The following is a 23,352-nucleotide window of genomic DNA, read 5'->3' on the forward strand; positions in this document are numbered from 1 at the left end:
GCTCGCAGTTTCACAGCAGGCTCTCGGGCAATAAAGCGCTACTGGAGCAAATTCACTCATCATGTAAATATATGCAATAAAATGGCATCTTCTTTAGGGTGGGAGAGTGGGTTGGGTGGCTGTGTTTCTGAAACATTTTTTGTTGTCTTTCATCTGTCTTTAATCTGTATCACAGATTGTCTTGACTTGTTTGATGCTGTTGTCAACTCAGGGTTCACGTTTTCAAAATAGTTAATAGCCTACACTGGTTAAGATTAAACAGAGGCATTTTGGGTAAAGGTTCGGCGGTGACAACGATTAGGCTCATGCGCTCATTCCTGTTACAATGCATACATAGCCTATTGTTTAAAAAAAAAGTTCATCGCATAAAATGTTCATGTTAATCTGCAAGCAATGCATTTTCTTGGCGTTTTCGCAAAGGTGAAATAAATCAGCTGAAATTTAGGCTATTGGTCTATTCCCTATCATCACATCTGTTGTCTGATTTTCTTACTTTAACTGAATTGTGATAGAAGTACATGTAGATAACAAGAAAATACTTGATTATTCTCTGAAATGTTGATAAAAGTGAGCTTCTACAAAATGATAAAAGCACCTGTCTTGAGCCATGGTTTGAGCCGGCGCATGTTTACATCAAAACGCGTGTGCGTGCACGAGTATCACGGTCACGCGCAAAGTGTCCCGGTTTTAGACTCGGGAAATCCAGTCACCCTAGCACTTCCATGGCAGGAAAAAAACTACATTTTGCCGCCTATGTAGTCCCCTATTTATTCAAATAGGAGTCATTCAGGATTCAGCCATGTTTTTGCTCGACGTTAGCAAATTACAGGTTTTTATCTTTCTCCTGAAATGTTTTCTTTTATTTCTTCTTCCTCGGGGTAGTAAAACTCGCTTTCACTCTGAACACTGCCGTTATCGCTATCCATGCTGTAAAATTAATGCTATTCTCCTGAGAAATGCTGGCAAAAATTTCTAAGATTTTTGATAATCTTATAAATAAATCTTATTAAAAAAAAAAAGATAAATGTTGACAAAAAAATTCTACTATGTTTGTTGTTGTGAACGAGCGAGTTGCCAGAGGTCCATAACTGGGGTCCGTACCGTCGGATACAGACCCGCTCGCCAGCCAATCAGAGCGCAGGATTTGGACCGCGAAAAAAATAAATGGAATTATGTGGTAAATAAAAAAAAGTTTTAAAACAATGTTTCGTATTTTAGATTATTCAATGTAGCCACTGTTTTCCTGGAGATGCCTTGCTCATTATTGCCGTTATCTTAACCAGCTTCATGAGGTAGACACCTGGAATGATTTTCAGTTAACAGCTGTGCTTTTTCAAACATGATCTCTTGCCTTCTTAAAGCGTTAGAGATCAAACAGTAAATAATAAAAATGCAGTAAGTAGAGGTCTCATCTCATCTCATTATCTCTAGCTGCTTTATCCTGTTCTACAGGGTCGCAGGCAAGCTGGAGCCTATCCCAGCTGACTACGGGCGAAAGGCGGGGTACACCCTGGACAAGTCGCCAGGTCATCACAGGGCTGACACATAGACACAGACAACCATTCACACTCACATTCACACCTACGGTCAATTTAGAGTCACCAGTTAACCTAACCTGCATGTCTTTGGACTGTGGGGGAAACCGGAGCACCCGGAGGAAACCCACGCGGACACGGGGAGAACATGCAAACTCCACACAGAAAGGCCCTCGCCGGTCCTGGGGCTCGAACCCAGGACCTTCTTGCTGTGAGGCGACAGCGCTAACCACTACACCACCGTGCCGCCGTAAGTAGAGTTTTTTTTTTTTTTTTAAATATATATAAAAATACACACACGAGCACAAATTGCTGAAAAAACTTAATGCTGACATCTTTCTGTTTTAGCTAGCACAAACGTTTTCAGCAGTTTGTACTACAGTAGCTCTTCTGTGGGATTGGACCATTATGGGCTAGCCTTCATGCCCCATGCAAATCAGTGAGCCTTCAGCACCTATCACCCTGTTACCGGTTCACCGGTTGTCCTTCCTTGGACCACTTTTGTTAGGTACTAACCACTACATACCAGGAACACCCCAGAAGATGTGTCATTTTGGAGATGCTCAGAGCCAGTTATCTAACCATCACAATTTGGCCCTGGTGAAAGTCACTCAGATCCTTACACTTGCCCATTTTTCCTGCTGTCAACACATTAGCTTCAAGAGCTGACTGTTCTCTTGCTGCCTAATATATCCCACCCGTTGACAGGTGCCATTGTAATGAGATAATCAATGTTATTCCCAAGCGACAATGTTTTATGTGAAGTTTGGGGGAAATGTCGGTAGTTTATGGAATAAAACAAAAATATTCATGTTCCTCAAACACAAACTTCTATAGAGAGAAACTGATAATTTTGCAGTGGTCTCTGTTTTTTTTTTTTTTTTTTTTCCAGAGCACTGTGTGTGAGATGGATGGATGGATGTAATGAATAGGAGTCAAATTGTGTCTGCCGCTGAGAGTGACATGTTGGATTGACGACGTTAGGTAGTGGCCCCCGGTTATTGATGTAGGTCATGGATGGCGGTCTTAACGTCATTCAAATTTTACACGTTGGTGACGAAAGTAGCCAGAAAGGGAGGAAAAAACGGACCACTTGACCATCTGCCACATTTCAAGTGATGTGTAATATACTGTATTAATGTGACTGTGCTAGCTAGCGTCGTTGTTCATAAGTTGCATTTAACTGTTACAGACCAGTTATGCTAATAAATATATATATTTAAAAAAAAAAGTATTTATGTAATTTCTCACCTGATATGTGATGAGCCATTTCTGGCAAACATCATGGTCCTTTGCCCGTCCAGGGACATATCTAAAGTGGTTGGTCTCAAATGGGGGCAGTCTTCGTAAAGTAAAGGCTTGTGTACCTAACAACCCCCCCCCCCAAAAAAAAAAAAAATTTTAATAAAAATAAAAATTTGAGATTTGCCACTACTGTTGGAACAGCTGAGAGGCCCACAGGTTCATCCCAATTTCCTCGACATTGTGGTCAAAAGTAACATGGAAAGTAAAGGTCGAAGTAGAAAATCATACACTTCTGAGGAGAGCTTGCGTATTGTAGGAAGAAGTCACTCCAGTAATAGCCACTTGTTTACTTGTGGCATTTCCCTAGATTTATCTATGTTATGAAATCCAAACAGTACTCCCCCAAACCAGAAACACAAAATGAAATTATTCAAGGATCATTTGGCAGATAGTGTGCTTATGACCCATCTTTAAAACATTTTTATACAAGTTGTAAATTATTGGATGGATGTAAAGAATACTGTACCAGTCAAAAGTTTGGACACACTCATTACTATGAATGAACGTTTGTTTGTTTGTTTGTTTGTTTGTTTGTTTGTTTGTTTATTCATTAATTTATTTTTAAATTGACACTTTGTCTTAGGCCAAGTTTACATTAGACCGTATCTGTCTCGTTTTCTTCGCGGATGCACTGTCCGTTTACATTAAACCGCCTGGAAACGCCGGGAAACGGGAATCCGCCAGGGTCCACGTATTCAGTCCAGATCGTGTCAGCTCCGGTGCTGTGTAAACATTGAGAATACGCGGATACGCTGTGCTGAGCTCTAGCTGGCGTCGTCATTGGACAACGTCACTGTGACATCCACCTTTCTGATTCGCTGGCGTTGGTCATGTGACGCGACTGCTGAAAAACGGCGCGGACTTCCGCCTTGTATCACCTTTCATTAAAGAGTATAAAAGTATGAAAATACTGCAAATACTGATGCAAATACTGCCCATTGTGTAGTTATGATGGTCTTTAGGCTTGCCATCCTTCCACTTGCAAGTGTTAAGTGATATGCGCTGGGATCACACACACAGCGGCTCAGTCCCGAATCACTGCTCGTGCGCTTCACTCGTGCGCTTCACTTGTGCGCTCTGTGAGCTGCGCAGGGCCGGAGTGCGCACCCTCCAGAGGGCACTCGCTGTTCAGGGCGGAGTGATTTGGAGCGCAGGATGCCTGCGGAGCCGAGCGTATCCATGTATTGGCGTTGCTGTGTGCACGCTAATCGTTTTAAAAACGTTAATCTGATGATCCGCTGATACGGTCTAATGTAAACCCCACCTTAGTTGAGCGGTTCTTGACCGTATGGATTACAACAGTTGTGGAATAGAGCTATTTACCGTTTGATGATCACAAACTATCCACTAATTAACTTTTGACGAGGCACATCTGCTAATTGAAAAGCATTCCAGGTGACTATCTCATGAAGCTGGGTGCGATAATGCCACTCGTGTGCAAAGCATCAAGGTAAACGGTGGCGACTTTGAAGAATCGAAAATATGAAACTTTTTTTTTCCTCCCCCACGTAATCCCATAATTGTTCCATGTGTTATTTCATAATTTTGATGTCTTCAGTTCTGGTCTACAATATAGAAAATTTTCAAAATACAGAAAAATGTATGAATGAGTAGGTGTCCAAACTTTTGACTGGTATATCAAGTTCAAGTCAACTTTATTATCAGTAATGGTATATGTGCAGGACATACAGAGGATTGAAATTGCGTTTCCCTCTTATCCGCGGTGCAAACAGTAATAAACATGAAGTATAAAATGTAGGTAAAAGATATAAACTTAAAAAAAAAACACACACACGCTAGCTAAAGCTATTCTAAGAAAAGACAGTGGCAATCCAGAAAGTATGGTAAATGTGGCAGTGTGAACAGAATTAACGGTATAAATTTAAGTGTGACGAATGACATGTCATAAGGAGTGTTCACACGGCACATATTTGCATCGATGCTGCACCGATGTATTTTGTTGCGATATATCTTACACCGGTGTAAATTTTGTGGAGCATTCACACGTCACAACCCTGCTTACTAGAGAGAAGCGTGTTAGCACCGGTGCAGCCCCACTTGCGTTCACACGGCAGTTTTTGCGACCGTGCTATACGATAGTAATAATGCAGAAATGAAATATGCGCATGCGTGAAAATGCACTTCCTTTTCCCGGTTGTCATGGCATCACCAAGCGCCGGGAAACCAACGTGGATGAAGACACCAGTGTTGCCAGATACTGCTGACGTTTTCCAGCCCAAAATATGTTCAAATCCGCCAAAATGCACTTAAAACCGCCCAATCTGGCAACACTGGAAGATACGCAGTTCTGTTGTTGTTGATATTCGCCATTTTGGAAGCGCAAAATACCAGGATGCAAATTATGCAATGCCCGTATGTAATCAACTCTCCTCACGCGTAGCGAGTCTACCCCTGTAGCGTTCAGACGGCCCATTTTATATCGGTGCTGCCCCACAAACTAGCGTTTACTCCGGAGTAAATTTCTTAAACCACCTCCCGAGCAGGGTTAGATTTGCACCGGTTTAAGCAGCTTTCATGGGCTATAACTTTGTACCGTGTGAACGCTCTACCGGGGCAGCCCCGGTGCTACACCGGAGTAAAAGTTGCCGTGTGAACACCCCTATATATTATATGACAATATATGGCTGTATAATAGTCCTTCAGTACAGTATAAACACCTAAAGCAGGGGTGAGGCATCCAAGCACATGCATTTATATAAATTATTTGGCTTAAGGCAGTTCACAGGTGAGACTATTTGCACCAGAGTTTTATTTTTTATATTTTATTTCCCCACTGTGGTCCGCTCGACAATATGAAAACATGGCTTGTTTGGGGAGTCAAAGAGAGCGTTTAAAGCGTTAATGTGTTCATCTTCCAAACAAATGTCTCATTTGGTCAGAATCTGTAGTAGTGAAGCTCCACGACAGAACGAAGCCACTTCAAATTGTCTTATTTGTAGCCATAAATGAATCATTAAATATTAAAAGGTACCGGTCACCTGTAATCATTCAGTTATGTTAGTTAATTATCCAGATGATTGTAAACAAGAACTTTTATATTACTGGGCTTGACAAAACTTTATTTCAGTACTCCTGGGCGTGTGTGTGGTGTTGAGTTGTGTTGCACTTAACGTTGCTCCATAGAGGGCGCTGTACCTCAGACTGACGTTCTAGACATTTTTACACACAGCATATCTACGGAATCGCACCCTACAGCACAGCTGTCATCTTCCAACATGCAACAGTGAGGATTAAAGTATTACAGCACAGCTGGCACACATTACTGTCAAGGCTTGCGTCTTTGCGCATTAATGCTCGGGAGAACGAAAGAGCAATGTACGCTGTTATACAGTGAACTTTACATCTATCTAATCTCTTTATTAGGACGAGGTTTACCCGCAGTCAGATTATAGAGCGACAAATCACTCTCGTCTGTTTCTGACACTACCCACTCCCACAGCGCTAAAAGGTCCATTTGCTACGAACTGCGTTTTTTTTCCTCATGACTTTATTTGGCCAGGTCTCTTGGTCTGGGATTTCCTGTAGTTCTTAACAATAAGCAGTGGAAACCGGAGCACTTTACAGGCATTCAAGTGATCTGTTTGTGTTTTACAGGCTTGTACATGCAGCGGTTTTGGGCTAAATTGTTGGCAAAATCTTTGAGCTTTGACTGATTCAACATGACGAAAGCAATAAGCCTGTAACTGATTCAGCATGACACTCCTTTTGGCTTTGTAACATGTTCGCGAGTGTTCCTTTGCCAAGATTCAGTGGCTCTCGCGTAAACGTACGTGTGTGTGTGTGTGTGTGTGTGTTTCTGTCAGTTTGCAGAGAGACAGTGGAAGGAAAGAAAGAGAGAAAAATCCAGAGAAGCAATAAATGTAATATTAAAAGACCACGCTGAGGCACAGTTTCTCACATATTCAAGGCAAATTGTGGTGGCTTCTTGCATAGTTTACATTCCTGGAGTTGTGTTATGTGTGTGTGAGAGACAGGGAGATTCCAGTCTCCACGTAATCAGCCTCACTATCAGTGTGTGTGTGTGTGTGTGTGTCAGAGGGAGAGGGAACTCTGCCAAGCCTGGCCCAGCAGTCAATTTGATGCCTTGTCAAAAGTTTTAGCCAGTGTTCCATGAGGCGTCTCACTGAATCCTGATCCGTTCTCACCCTCTCTCCTCTTCTCTCGTCTTCTCTGCATGACCAGGACCACTCAGGAAACCGAAATACGTGGAGAGTCCTCGAGTTCCAGGAGACGCCATCTCATCTGCACTGAGAAAAGATGGTGAGTGTGTTTGTGTTGCTTTTTGAACGTGGTTGATTGTATAATCGTATGTCTGATCCATAATGACATGTATTACACCTTACAGTGTGGGTGAAGAGCAGTTTGCGTGCTAGGGATGCTTCTGGCACCCCTGCCGAATGCCTATTCTGCGGTTTATTTTTATCAGTGTTGATCTGTAGGGTTGGAGATATGACATGATAGTGATATCAGGATGATAGAATAGAATACCTTTTATCGTCACTGCACAAATGTAGTTCATCATACTGTATTTATCCTAATAAACGCGCCCGGGCGCGATGCAAAACATGAAGGGGGAGCGTCAATTTCGACCCTTAAATGACAAAAATCGAACATGACAAAATCATCGGAATTTAAAACATTTATTTTGAAACACATGAAAATACAGTTATATGTCCAAAAAGTCAATTAAACAATGTCCAGCTCGCTTATAAGGATAACATTGGTAAGTAAACTATTTGTAGTGACGTCACAATTCACGTCATCGTCGATGTTTATGAGCTCACAAAACAAAATGTCGTCCTCAAAACGATCCTTCACCGCTAGTTTTAAGTTAAAGGTTGTAGAACTGGCAGAGCAGAAAGGCAAACACTTAGCTGCAAAAACATTTCATGTTCACCGTAAACGTGTACAAGAGTGGTGCAAACAAAAGGTACGTCTCCACCCGTATTGATATCCGCAGCAGAGTGAATGTCCGTATTTTATACTGTCCATGTTTACTAACGCGATTTCCGGTAAAAAAAAATCAGCGGTGAAACCACGTCTCTGTTGTGGTTTGTTGGATTTAAAGTTTGTTAAATGAAGAAAATGGTTGGTAAATACTATTCTAGCTCTGAAAATCGTGGAGGCGCGTCAAATAGGGAGGGCGCTTCTATAAGGATAAATACGGTAAATGACTTTATTGTAATCTTGCACAGTATGCTCAGTAATTCTAAAACACTGAAAGACTTCGTTGCAGTACCTGGACACTTTTGAGTAGCTAGTTGGGAAATTATAAATTAAATGAAATAGAGTTGTTTTGTTTTGTTTTTTTGCTGGTGCTCTGTGAACAAAATTAAATGTTGCAGTACTTATTGTGGATTATAGAAATGTGAAATCATAGCTGTTTATTTTGCCACAGTGCTGTTGAATTAAACCAGGTCAGTCAGAATGTGTTGATTAATTTTCTATAACTGCTGCTTTGACAGTAGTGTCGGCTGTAATTCAAATCACAGGCTTATATTTACATGCTCGCTCGTGTTCTTGCTTCGATAGTAACAACTCATTCGCAGGGACTTGTAAGGAGGACACTGCACATCACGGGCGATTGCTCTAAGACAACGAGGGAGGCTCAGCCTCCTCTAAAAATGACGAACATCGTGTAGGATGAACTGCGCTAGGCTTATGTTATAGCCGACCTTATAACATTGCTATTTCAGATCCAGAATCATAGAAATATTTGTGCTCAACCCACTACAGTGCGAAATCATTCCGTTATAACTTTCCCCAGTTCACCTAATGTGTGCGTGAGTTTTCCCCCTCTTGACAGCGCGATGCAGCCCAGCCTCAGTGGACTTCAATGGCATTTGGGAGATATGCGCTTTTCAATATCAAAATGCAAGATGGTTATTGGACAAATACTGCGAAAATGCCCGCTCAGTGGACTTCAATGGCATTTGGGAGCTCTGCGCTTTTCAATCTCAAAATGCAAGACGGTTATGGACAAATACTGCGAAAATGCCCGCCCATGGACTCCCAGCCTCACATGGGAGGGACATGGCAGTTTCCGCGAGGAGACTGGTGATTGGTGAAAGCGGCCGGATATTTTCTTTGATTGACAGCTCGTTTCAACTATAGACAGGCAGCGGTGAATTTCAGTTCAGTCCCATGCGGATTCGCAAGTGCTGTGGTGATCAGCTTACATTTCGATTTCATTCATTACATACGGTTTCTACCAGCTTTTTTAGTTTGTATATATTTTCATTGTAAATAAAGTGTAAATATAGTATTGTCAATTTTGCTATCTTAATTCCAGAAATTTCGTTTATTTGAGTGACTGAACTTGAACTTGAGGGGGCTAGTCAGCTAGCGAGAAAGCTGCGCACGGATGCCAAGCATTGCTGCTTTAATTTTGGCGAAGCCATTTGCCAGTCTTCCTTTCAAGGAAAAAATTAAAATTAAAGAGCAGGGTAGACCAACGCCTCAAACTGACTTGGTGAAAAAGGTAGGGAATAATACTCGTTCCTTTCAGCTCTCCTGGTACGAGAAAGTGAATTGGCTAACAGCAAGTGACCCACATCAACAACAGTAAATAGGCTACTTTAGTAATATGTCATGGATGGACCAAAAATATAGAATCTATTTAAAATGTTTATGCTGAGTATATTATATTGGAATTCTGGATATGAATTAAACACAGCTACAATTTGGAAAACATTTTTAAACAAAAACACAGCCGAGAACATTTCACACTACAGACCTGGATTAAAAGTGAAGGGTTATCAAAATTGTCAATAAAACATTTCTCAGTCAAAATAAGTAAAATATAGGGAAAGTGTCATTGAATGAAATGTGTGGCACCCAGCTCTACTGCTGAGGTTCCTGACAAAGAGCTGCTTTCAATAATGATCAATTTTTAAACAACAATTTTAAAATATAAAATGTTAAAATATACCCCCCCAACACCACCATCATGTATATTGGACAGTAGGCTAATGGGCCAAAAGAACCTGTTATTTCACAGTTTGTGACGCTGCCAACAATCAGCCAGATCAGAGGCAAGAGTATGGGCAAAACTGATGTGTTTTTTCTTTTAAAATCTGGAAATATCATAACCGACCAGCCTCCCCTGTTTGAAAGACTACCAGCCGCCACTGCTGCACATAATCCAAGCCTAATAAATGTTTAAGAACATGCTGTATAGGACATATTTAACAAAGAAAAATGTATGATCTTTGATTCAGTGGTGGTTTCTGTAAGGATGACTAACATTTATGGGGAGGAGTCTGAGGGTGTATTTGAACTAGGCGATCCATACTGTGCCTGAGCACATTTGACCCCCAAAATCCAGTTTGTTTTGACTAGTATGAGAACTACATGCTGTGTTTGGGCACGGTTCGGCTGGCCCGCATAGAAGAGGTGGGCACAGGCACGGTTCAGTCGGACTCGGGCATGGTTAGTGTGATCACTAACCATGCCCAAACATGGAACTCGAATGCTAAGACATGCACTTTTCATTTCCATTTGGGTGAAGAACAGATCTGCTTCTCACCTTATTAGTGTGCTTGCAAAAGCACACTATTGTTCTTCTTAAGTTTTATTTTTATTATTCCGTTTCACCCGTTTTTTGGATCCACTCCTCCTCCTAGGGCTTTCGAGATAGAGACACCGTTCCAACGCTGAAACGTAGGGCCCGATCTGGAATGGCGTGCTTGTTAAAATGGTTGCACTACCCCTTGTCGTTCGTTCAGTATTCCCGTTTTTCGTCAAAATTCCGTGCCATTGAAATGAATGGGTAGAAGTTTGGAGTGATGATGTCATAAGGAGCTCCTCCACTCTAGTATGCTAGCTGTTAGCATGTTCGTATGCTAGCTGTTCTGCTACAGCTCAGCAAGCACACTTTGCATTTTCTCTGCGGAAATGCAGTCTAGTTGATGAAAAATTGTATTCTCTGAGTAAAGCTGCAAATTCCTCTCTGTCAGCAGAGACATTGTAAAAATCTTCATACGCGTGCAGCACGATTTACTGAAAATCGCAGAGTTGCGTAATTGATAAATCTCTACGGCATGCGAGAGGGCCGTGTGTCACCTTGCTCAAAATGCCTCCAGATCAGCCATAATGTACGGTAGAAACACGCTCCAGTTCTATACGAAAGCATTTTTCTTCAACACACACACATGCAAAAAAAAAAATCATTGTCGTGATGTAATGCCGCTTTTCCACTACCAACGCGGCTGAGTTGGGCTGAGCCGTGCCGTGCTGAGTCGGGCTGAGTGGGGCTGTTGGAGTTGCATTTCGACTACAACCGTGCTGAACCGTGCTGGCTGGAAGTGGGTGGACACATTGGGTGGAGTTAGCGAAAGTGGGTGGACGTCACGTGATGTTGTTAGGCGGCGCAAACAGTGACATCAGTGACCTTTTAAGCGGATAATAAACAATAAACATGGAGTCGTTAGTGTTGCTGGTCTTGGTGCTGTGGCTTGTTGTCACCGACAACGCAAACAGATACTGGCAAGAGCGTATAGATGAGGCGAGGCGCATAAGGCTTCAGAAATTCTCGTAATTCGTAATTCTTCTTCTTCCGGGTTTACGGTGTTTACAGATCCCAGCGTGCTCGCGGGGCGTGTGTGGGCATGTGAGGACACTCCTCCTCACCAATCAGTGCACAGGGGAGTGTCTGCTCACGCCCCTAGCCCCACTCGGCTCGGTTTGGCTCGCTTCAGCCCCACTCCAAAACCGTGCGAGTTTTGGGTGCTAAGCAGGGCTGAAGCGAGCTGAGTCGCGCCGCTCTTTAGGTAGTCGAAACGCAAGCCGTGTCGGGCTGAAGCGGGCTGAAGTGAGCTGAAAAAGGGTAGTGGAAAAGGGCCATATGTGTACTCCATCGGGGGGTGTCAACTGTACCGTACTTGGGCACAGTACAAGGCAACCATGCCTACTGCGAGTACACACTCAAGTGTCGGTGCCTTGTAACTGTGTTTTCTTCTTGTAATGACAGAACTTTCCAGTTTCTCTGTAATAAGAAGCCATTTTTTGGGCTTATCAAGCAAGAAAAACAAACTAGGGAATGATGCATTTTCATCTGATATGATACAAAACAGGATTTCTTTCTTTTTTTTTTCCCGGATGCTCCATGACATTAAGTAAATCGTAAGGTATATTGGTAAATTGTAAAGGTAAATTGCTGTGTTATAAGGGGAATAAAACACCGCAGAATGTGCTATAATGGGGAAATATCCAGCTTTAGCGTGGTAACATGTTATTCTGTATATATTACCCACTCGTATTGAAACAAATACAGATTAGTTTCTTGATATTTTTTTAGTTGTTTTGGTTTCTGTTGGTGTTTATGTTGAGCAGGTTAATCTGGGGGTGTGTCTGTGCATACCATTCATGTTTCTACCTGTGTGTGTGCGTGTGAGTGGTGGTGAAATTGCTTTTGCGTGTTCCAGTGTTTAGTGTGGCCGCAGTTGGACATGTTTGTCTTTATACATGGGTAATTTCATTTAAGTAATTAGAATTGAGTGTAATGTATGGTTTCTGAGTGTGTGTGGGGGTGTAATTGTCTGTGTCCCTCCCTGCGCGTGCCCCTTCATTATGTTTATTATGTTCTGTAGAGCAGGGCGTAGCTCGCAGGGGTTAAATGGAAAGCCGTGTTATGTTTAGCAACGGCAATGAGAGGTGTTTAGCTCTCCATGGTTCCCTGTGTCTATATTAAGTGGGTGAGTGGGTCTTAGTAAGGGGAGCGCTGGGAGTTCATACATCATCGATAAAGACGGATCAACACAAACAATTTCCCCACAGTCGCTCGTCTAATAGCTGTTTAGGAGTTGTATTACAGATGCCCAGTGATGAAGTGCAGTCGTTATTTCCAAACGATGGAAATATGACGGATTAAGTGCATTTGCAAAAATGCGCAGTTGTGCGTTTGCGTTGGTGCGTGTGGAAGACAGCTATGAAGTCTGCATTCTGGGAAGTGTTTTCGGCAAGGAGGCGTCAGTCTGTGCCAGCTCCATCACTGGCACGGGCATATCATACTGCTGACATGATGTCAGCACCTTAGGGCAGGCGAGGTGGTTGATCAGTGAACTGTGTCATCTGAAACTGTGCTACTGTGTGTGTCTGTCTGTCTGTGTGTCTGTCTGGAATGCATTTGGACTATGAGAATAGTTGTGGGACCGGTCAGTGATTTTTAGCATGGCTGAATATAGAGTACTCTGCTATATTTTCCTGCATTCCTTCCATTTCTGCCACACCCTTCTTGCTCTCTGTTTGCCCTCACACATTGAAGATATCGAGTCACACACACACTTGCACACAAAACCACCAGCATGTTTACATGGGAGGTCTCTCATGCTGTTTTAACCCTGCGTGTGCTGCGTCCGCGAAGGTCCCTGGCTACAGTTTCATGCTCAAATAAAATGAGCCCTTGGTATAACATTTTAAAGGCGTGCACTTTATTACACACACAATTCACTTGATCTACTTAAAAATGCAGGTAACAGTTTGCACACATCTTTTTAAGGAATCCCAGTGTAATTGTGATGCAACTAAGGCTACGTTTACACTAGACCGTATCTGTCTCGTTTTCTTCGCGGACGCACTGTCCGTTTACATTAACCCCCCTGAAAAAGCGGGGAAACGGGAATCCGCCAGCGTCCACGTATTCAATCTAGATCGTATCAGCTCCGGTGCTGTGTAAACATTGAGAATACGCGAATACGCTGTGCTGAGCTCTAGCTGGCGTCTCATTGGACAACGTCACTGTGACATCCACCTTCCTGATTCGCTGGCGTTGGTCATGTGACGCGACTGCTGAAAAACGGCACGGACTTCCGCCTTGTATCACCTTTCATTAAAGAGTATAAAAGTATGAAAATACTGCAAATACTGATGCAAATACTGCCCATTGTGTAGTTATGATTGTCTTTAGGCTTGCCATCCTTCCACTTGCAAGTGGTAAGTGATATGCGCTGGGATCTCACACACAGCGGCTCAGTCCCGAATCGTGGCTTGTTCACTTCACTCGCGCGCTCTGTGAGCTGCGCAGGGCCGGAGTGCGCACCCTCCAGAGGGCACTCGCTGTTCAGGGCGGAGTGATTTGGAGCGCAGGATGCCTGCGGAGCCGAGCGTATCCGCGTATTGATGTTGCTGTGTGCACGGCTAACGGTTTTAGTGTCAACGCGAATCGTTTTAAGAACGTTAATCTGATGATCCGCTGATTCGACGTAATGTAAACGTAGCCTAATACTAGTATACTCATGACCAGTGTTGGGCACGTTACTTTCAAAAAGTAATTAGTTATAGTTACTAGTTACTTTTCCCAAAAAGTAACTGAGTTAGTAACAGAGTTACTTTGTCATAAAAGTAACTAATTACCAGGGAAAGTAATCATTCCGTTACATTTTGTTCCCCCTCAAAAAAAATCAAATTCAATTAGTGTAATCATAATAAAAGTGAATGTTAAATGTGTTTAATGACTGAAATGGACACTTAACAGAACCAATTAGTAATGTTATCTACACTATATTAATGTTTGTGGGACAATGTGAGATAAGACATCTATCAAATGTAATATATTTTTGTAGTTATTAAAATTGTTACTAATTACTGGCCACTGACGAGGACAAACGCTTTGTTCCTCGACATAATGTGCATTGCACGTAAACACTCTTGCCTTTTATTTCAAGTAATGAAAAGTCCTGGCTGTATTTCCAGTGTGAAAGCGCAGTGCTGGGCTGACCGCTCGCCATCGCTGGGTCTTCCGATTGAAAGAGTGCGCAGTAGTGCAGTAGGCGTGGCCTACCTACGTATGTTGTCCAAATCTACTCTGATTGGCTTACTGTGCCGTTGTCTCGTGTCTCCCCGCCCCACACTAAAGCAGAGTAAAGAAAGGCTGAACGAGCAGCGTGCCAGATGAGAACAGCTTTAATAAAGTAACGCATAGTATTTTATTGTAAGTAACGGGAACGGCATTATAACGATGTAAAAAGTAATTAGTTAGATTACTCGTTACTAAAAAAAGTAACGCCGTTAGTAACGCCGTTATTTCTAACGCCGTTATTCCCATCACTGCTCATGACTGACTAATGCTGAACCAAATTTATAATGGGTCTGTCTCAGAAACTGGGTACTGTGGGGGTAGCCCACTAAATATACTCAGTCAATAAACTCTACGGTTTTGAATGGTGATGTTGGTTTTAATTTGAAATAAAATGATGAAAGAAATAATACAGATAAAACTAAATCTTTGATGTGAATACTCTATTCAGAATTTGGCAAAAATTCTGCAAATTTGTGGAAAAATGGCGGCTTGATCTGGGACATGATAAACGGTTGACTACATCGCATTCCGTTAAAAAGGTTGTAGTCCACTGAAAAGTCTACAGTTATCACTAATTGTATTTTAAGTTGTAACTTTATACACCTAAGGATCGGTGCGCTCACAGAATAATCATAACCGTAATAAAACATCATGCAAAATATTTGATCACCGTTGTAACTCCGTTTTCCGCAGACCCAAAACCAATACAATCGTGTGTTTTGATCTAAACGGAAAGCCTCAGGGTCGAGGTCACGACCTCACCAAAAGTAGTAACTTAAAATCACTACGCCATATAAACATTTAGTTATAAACCTGCGATTTTGTTTTTTAAAGAGAAAGCTGAAAGTTAGGTATAGAATATGTTTCTTACAGAATATGTGACAATGGTAGCTGGTCTTGTATGAATTTCTGAGCTATAAAATGAGTTGTGGTCTATTTTTTACCGTAGCGTGTTATTTGTGTGCGGGGAAGGACACACATTAACAGTTTGCATGTGTAGAATGGAATTTTCCACTCCAACAGTTAGAACCTGATCGCGCTTCCATTTGCGGTCTTTCTGTTATGCTGGTGATCTGTTCAGACGTTAACGCTGAAAAGGTGAGTTTTGACAGTTTTATTTTGTTTTAGTCTTGCAGTATAAGCCAAAAGAATGTTTCTTTTTCATCTTACTTTCATATTTCGTAGTGTTTGCGTATTTTTGGGCAATATTTTGCAACCATGGTCAATTTAGATCGAGCTTTTGATAGAATCTACGGCCAGTCATTTTGCCCCGCCCCCGCCTCGCGCTCCGTCCGGTCCGCAGCAGAGACCCGCGCGACCTTCAGCCGGTACAGTCGCTGTTCTTTTACCACCGCCGTTATTCTCATCTTTCCGGTGCGTTCTTGATTTTTCCATTGTGTCCTATTTCGCCATATCAAATACCCAAACTGTATCATATTATTCATATTTAAGTGAATAATCAATTCAGTCATCATAACTTGGCATTTTTAACCCAAGCAATCAAAAAGAGGAAATGTATTCAATATTTTCACTCATCTGTGAAGGAGGGGCTTTAATTCTTCATGATGGAGTTATTTTATATGGAAATCAATTTTACAAAAGCATTTGAATTGTAATAAAAAAAAAAATTCCACAGTGGAGGCCAGATAAAGCAAGATACTATCTTTATTCTTATTAAACATGACAAAAGAAACATTGAGTGTTGGGTAAATGCAAAAAAAAAAAAGTAAAATTAGAAAATTTATTTTTTGACCATAATGTCCCAAATGAGAGACCAGTTTCTGAGACGGACCCGTACTGTATATATAAACTAGACCGGACAATTCCCCAGGGGAAATTGTGAGAGGATGCAGTGCGCGAAGCAATTCGGTCACGCATGTTCGCTGGCCGTGAATGTGTGACCTGCAATGATGTTTCAATGCAATGATTATGTGTGTGCTTGAGACAGCAGCCGTCATGAAGAAGAGCTATTCAAGAGTATAAACAAATTGACTACAGGCGGAAATTAGCATGCACTGCTATAACCTGGGACAGACATCTGTCCTTACCACAAGGATAATGTTTAATTTGTGCACTGTCCCTTTTAAAAATAAAATAAACTCTAAGAAGAGTGTTTGTAGTTTGTATGTACAAACAGAAGTGTTCCTAATAAAGTGGGCGGCTAAGGTGAAGTGTCATGCCGACCGAGGCGGTTTGAAATTCACAAAATTCTTTCACAGTGAGCGCTAGAAGGGTCTCCTGAATAGACTGATGTAATTTTTTGTCTGTAGTGTTAAAAATGAGAGACTTTTCTGTCACATTTATAATGGGTGTCAATGAGCTAAGACACGCAAGGTCTTGAATTGTGTGCTGTGTTTTACTACGGAACAGGCCTCAAACAATGACAAATAACTCGACAACGGAAGCAGCTATTCACAAAATTCTTTCACAGTGAGCGCTAGAAGGGTCTCCTGAATAAAATGATGTATTTTTTTGTCTGTAGTGTTAAAAATTATGATACTAGAGCGATTTAAAAATGACTGACTTTTCTCTCACGTTTATAATGGGTGTCAATGAGGCCTGTCAGCTGCCCTATCCTCAGTTTGACGCTTGTCATTCAAAAACTGTAAATCCTATCGTTTAGGTAGACACATTGTGTGAATCAGGACAAGTTTTACTACTACTTTTGTGAAAATCATGTCTGTAGAGTGAAATTTGTGGCTGAAAACACAGTTTAAGCGAAAAAGTTTGAGCTTTATTTTCAACCTCTCTCCACTCTAAGTTAACGAGCTTCACTGGTGTGTAACGCAATAGACACCCATTCAAAAGCCGGATTTTCTCCCAGAACCCACATGGCGGTTGAGCCGGGACTGATCCGAAAGTGTAGAACCTAGCAGAAAAGTTGAATGCCAGATCCACAGAGGAGAAGTTTTCCTACGTTTTAGAGTTTGAATCAGGTCTCTAGTTTAAAGCATGCCAGAGCAGCGGACGTTTGAAAAACGTTGAAAAAGTGATTTTTTTTTCAATTAATTCCATAGAAATGAATGGGTTTTTTTTCGACGATTTTTTCACGACTACGTCGCGAAAAAATCATATTCTGTAGAGAAAAGTAATAGCATAGCGAGTCCGATCGAGCCGCACGTTTTGATATATTGTTTGTCTGTGTGCGATGTACGGTTATTGAGTTATTTGAAATAGAAATTTGCGTAGGAATAATAAATAGAAGAAGAAGAAGAAACACGTAGAAGAACAATAGTTGCAGTGCTTTGCACTGCAACCTATGGGCTCCCCTAGGGGAGCCCATAGGTTGCTGTGCTGCAGCACTGCATCCTAATAAAATAGAGAGAGAGAGAGAGGTGCAGAAAAGTTGTCACATGTAGGAGCACTTCAGTTCTGCGAGTACTGGTGCCCACTTCTTACTGGGATGAATGCTAGTTCTGGGCTGGTGCTAGTGCTGCTTTGGAGCTGGTTCAACTTGCAAAAAATTAAGATAAATAATAGTGTGTGCCTTATGTCTGTAATGCCATGAGAGGATCTGTGTTTCACTCCTGCTGTTAAAGTTGGACAGCATCAGGGTAAAGCAGCCCATGGCGTTGCCAAGACTTCCTGCTGTTCCTGGGAATCACCACCACTCATCACCAGCTCTGCAGACTCCTCACGCTTCATCTCCAGCACCTCCTATTAGTGAAGGAATTCTTAGCCTGAAGAACTAACAATGTGGATTAAGTTTACATAGTTCAGTAATGGCATTCAATAATGCCCCATTAGGTTCAGTGTAAATATTCAGTAATGACGGCTGATTTCCTGAGCTGACTTGGTGGGATGCCAGACGCCCAGGTGTTTGATGACTAACTCAAAAGATGAAGACCTTCATTCCCTTCATGGCACTTGATGACAGAGGAATACAGTTATATGCAGAGCCAAGTTGTGAGACTGCAGAGCCTTTATGGTTATTATCCTGACTAATGTTCATTCCCACACGCGCATACCGTATATGTTTTACTGGGAAATACACCCTTTGTATTTTTCATACGAGCTACATCTGGGACATTAACACATTTTCCATATCTTTACTAGTGAAGATATCAATGAATTTTCTTGATTAACTAGTTATTTTCAAGTCCTGGTTTTCTTTTTTCAAGTCCTGTTTTTCGTTTTCTTTTTTGTATTGTCATTTGGACCCCCTTGAAAATGAGATGTCACATCTCAAGGGGTTATCCTCAAAATAAATAAATAAATATTGTTTGTGAATGTAATAAACAGAACATCACACGCTGGATTGAAGAAAAGAAGTTTATCTTCGTGTTGAAAAACTGGCATTTTTCGTATGAAATACATTACGAATCTGAGTGACATTTAATTAATATTGGCTGGCTTTGAGTGGACAAAGATGAGTTCAGTATTATGCTAGCTGAATGGAATATATCTGATAGACCACAAAAAAGCCAGCCAATATTATTATTATTATTATAATACATACATACTCTTCATATCAGCATTCTCGAAGGCCAACGGAAGCTTACCTGTGACTCGGTGTTGTTAGTGTGACAGTCTAGTTGCCATCTAGCCGGTGTAGCATTCAGCAGCAGCGTTAGTGAAGGCCAGTGTGAGCTTACCCGTGACTCGGTGCTGTAAGCGCAGCAGTCCGGTTGCCTTCTGGCCATTATTATCTCATTCGCATCTCATTATCTCTAGCCGCTTTATCCTGTTCTACAGGGTCGCAGGCAAGCTGGAGCCTATCCCAGCTGACTACGGGCGAAAGGCGGGGTACACCCTGGACAAGTCGCCAGGTCATCACAGGGCTGACGCATAGACACAGACAACCATTCACACTCACATTCACACCTACGCTCAATTTAGAGTCACCAGTTAACCTAACCTGCATGTCTTTGGACTGTGGGGGAAACCGGAGCACCCGGAGGAAACCCACGTGGACACGGGGAGAAAATGCAAACTCCACACAGAAAGGCCCTCGCCGGCCACGGGGCTCGAACCCGGACCTTTCTTGCTGTGAGGCGACAGCGCTAACCACTACACCACCGTGCCGCCCCTTCTCTCAAAATCTTCCGCTTTTAACAAAGCAAACCTCATGGCCATGTTTGTTTACAAACTGTCAGTCACTCGCTAGCGCAGAAGTTTTACATCTCCAATGTCTCGTTTCCAGTTTTTCGATGTCCGTTGGTATGTTTTTCTCTTGTAAATATGCGTGAAGAATACATAATGAAGGTTTGATAGCCTTTTGGGTGTTCAGCGCGTTTTCAGTTTGTTTGTTTATTTATTTAGTGCTTAAACTTGGCACCGGATTCACCTTGTCTTCGCTCTTTCCCGGCCGACAAAGAAACGATTCTGCACATGCGTAGCAGAAAAGTTTTGTCATTGGATCTTCGCACGAGTGCTGATGTGTGATGACGTGTTGTCTTGACAACGTGCAGTATTTTAACAATATCTCATGCTCATTCTCCATTGGGGAGAGTGGTGTAGTACATGGAGGATAAGCAATATGACAATATTGCATGCCATCAGTAAGCCCACGAGAAGGGAACAGAATACGTGTTTTTATTCCATGGAAAAAGTGGCCCGTATGTATAATGATTTCTGATATTTCACTCTGATGATGTCACTCCCAGTGTTTTCCCGCTGACTAGACATGTGTCGTCAAAATGGCGAACCGGTTCAAAATAAAAGTTCTTCTGATTAATTTGCATATTTTTTGCGGATGTGTCTGTATAATAAAAAGAATCTTACATGTTGGTGCGAAGATATGAAATTTTAGCCTCTCGTTTAAAAATATTTTCACCACTGGAAGATGAACTTCATATCATACAGCGACCATGTAATATCCTTTTTCTCTTTCATTCATGTATCTCGTATATAATATAAAACATATGGACATGAACCAAAACCGTGACACAAATCTCTATATGTCACTCGTGAGGAAATCGATGATTAATTTGGGGACTTTGTGAACGTGCCTATGTAATAAACAGAACATCACGTGTTGGCTTGAAGATGTGAAGTTTATCATCTTGTATTGAAAATATTTTCACTCACTGGCTCATATATGGCTTAGCAACTTAACAACATTCCTCATCCATACTAATCTGTAGATCTGCAGAATTTCAGGATATTGGGCTAAAAAAAATTACACACTGGCTGTCCACTCCTGATAGTTACTTGCTAAAAACATGTCATCTGTGTGCTTGTTGCACTGTGTAGGTTAGAGACCTTCAGTTGGTAAACTCAGGACTTTCATTCCTCACTCTCATAGGTCAAGTTTATTTGTATAGCGCATTTAACAATAAACATTGTCGCAATGCAGCTTTACAGAATTTGAACGACTTAAAACATGAGCTAATTTTATCCCTAATCTATCCCCAATGAGCACGACGGTGGCAAGGAAAAACTCCCTCAGACGACATGAGGAAGAAACCTCGAGAGGAACCAGACTCAAAAGGGAACCCATCCTCATTTGGGCAACAACAGACAACATGACTATAACATTAACAGTTTTAACATGAAGTCAGCTTCGTTGATGCTATAAACCCCCCACTGACGGAAACCCGAGCGCAAAACCGTTCACGACAACCGCAGCCCTAAAGTCAGCAAGTCAACTGCAGTCCCCAGCCACAAAAGCACCACTGCAAGAGTCCAGAGCGTCCTCCAGGCACGACCCCCAACTGTCCACATGGGGCCGCCCTTCACAGGAGCGATGCGATGAGACTCCAACCAGACGCAGGGCACCAGGATGGATCAGGCAGGTCCGAGGAGCAGAAGAGGTCAGCATCTCGATCTCAGGACCGACATGTAACTCAGAGGGACACAGGTTGTTAGGTATGCCCAATGTCACCTGAATAAGTAGGAATACATATTGCACTGAGTACAAGCAGGGACTCCGGCAACTAACTATGACCGCATAACTAAAAGGAGAGAGCCAGAAGGTAACACAGGCATGAGGGAGCCCCGGGACATAAAGCAGCAGCCACTACACCGTCAACAAACTCGAGTGAGCGAGCAAGTGGGGACTGACAGCATCCATACATCCCAGTTTACCAAAACACTCTGTCTGAGGACCGTCCAGATCTACACCTTTACCTCATAAACACCATTAACACAAGGTTTGACTAAACAGATATGTTTTCAGCCTAGACTCAGGCCCTGTTTACATTATTTCGAATCAGCGGATCATCAGATTAACGTTTTTAAAACGATTCGCATACACACACAAAATTTCTGTGCCCGCAACAAAACTGTTCCCCGTGCACACAGCAACGCCAATACACGGATACTGTAATCACATGACTAATTAGACGGCACGTCACATGATCCCAGTGCATATTGGGCATGCGCAAGTCACTCACCACTTGCAAGTGGAAGGATGTCGTTGTAAAAAATGAAGTATGCCAGTCTGTTATCGGCGGTACTGGTACTACAATGACGCCTTTTTTACACCGTGTATGGCCTTCGTGTTTATGCTAGAAGGATCTAACAGTGTTCGGTACACTCTTCACCTCGCAGAACGGCTGTTTTTTGCGATTACAACAAGACTATTTAGTGCTACGGTAACCAACACACTTCCTGTATTGCTCATTCACTTAATGACTTCCTCAACACACTTCCTGTATTGCTCATTCACATGACCAACGTGGCATGACCAACGCCAGCGAATCAGGAAGGTGGATGTCACAGTGATGTTGTCCAATGACGACGTCAGCTAGAGCTCAGCACTGCGTATCCTCGTTCCTCAATGTTTACACAGCACCGGATCAGATACGTACTGGGTTGAATACGTGGGCCCTGGCGGATTCAAACTGTTGCGCCTGTGGAGTCGTTTTCCGGGGTTTTAATGTGCACGGACAGTGCATCTGCAACGAAAACGATACGGTCTAATGTAAACACCACCTTAAACACTGAGACTGCGTCTGATTCCTGAACACTACTTGGAAGGCTGTTCCATAACTGTGGGGCTTTGTAAGAAAAGGCTTTGTAGTTAAATTCCTTTCCTATTTGTGTTGGCATGGTTATTGAACAATCAGTAATTACTGAATAATATGATTTATGAACGACTACCTTTAAATGGTGTGAATCTGTAGGTATAAGTACCGTAAACTGATTTTATACTTACCACTGTCCTGTATCATGTTTCTCCTTATTTTTTACTTTTTATTTTTAACTTTGCCATAGTAAGTCCTCTCAAATTTATCAGTTCTGTGTCTGTTATTTTGCACAAAATCATGAAATGACCCCCTTTCGAGATGTCACTGTGCATTAGAGGCCAAGTTTACATTAGACCGTATCTGTCTCGTTTTCTTCGTGGATGCACTGTCCGTTTACATTAAACCGCCGGGAAACGGGAATCCGCCAGGGTCCACGTATTCAATCCAGATCGTGTCTGGTCCGGTGCTGTGTAAACATTGAGAATACGCGGATACACTGTGCTGAGCTCTAGCTGGCGTCGTCATTGGACAACGTCACTGTGACATCCACCTTCCTGATTCGCTGGCGTTGGTCATGTGACGCGACTGCTGAAAAACGGCGCGGACTTCCGCCTTGTATCACCTTTCATTAAAGAGTATAAAAGTATGAAAATACTGCAAATACTGATGCAAATACTGCCCATTGTGTAGTTATGGTTGTCTTTAGGCTTGCCATCCTTCCACTTGCAAGTGGTGAGTGACTTGCGCATGCCCGATATGCACTGGGATCTCACACACAGCG

The 23,352-nt window shown here is 42.3% G+C and overlaps 1 protein-coding gene across 1 annotated transcript in view; it reads left to right on the forward strand.

The window, feature by feature from the left end:
• Positions 1–23,352, forward strand: part of tanc1b (tetratricopeptide repeat, ankyrin repeat and coiled-coil containing 1b) — a 362,831-nt gene that overhangs the window by 120,750 nt on the left and 218,729 nt on the right. The window contains exon 4 of the mRNA XM_060930092.1: positions 7,044–7,121. Within this exon, the coding sequence (XP_060786075.1) occupies positions 7,044–7,121 (78 nt within the window). The remainder of the gene's footprint in view (positions 1–7,043; positions 7,122–23,352) is intronic.

The sequence above is a fragment of the Neoarius graeffei genome, chromosome 9 (assembly GCF_027579695.1).
Source record: "Neoarius graeffei isolate fNeoGra1 chromosome 9, fNeoGra1.pri, whole genome shotgun sequence".
Taxonomy (NCBI): Eukaryota; Metazoa; Chordata; class Actinopteri; order Siluriformes; family Ariidae; genus Neoarius; species Neoarius graeffei.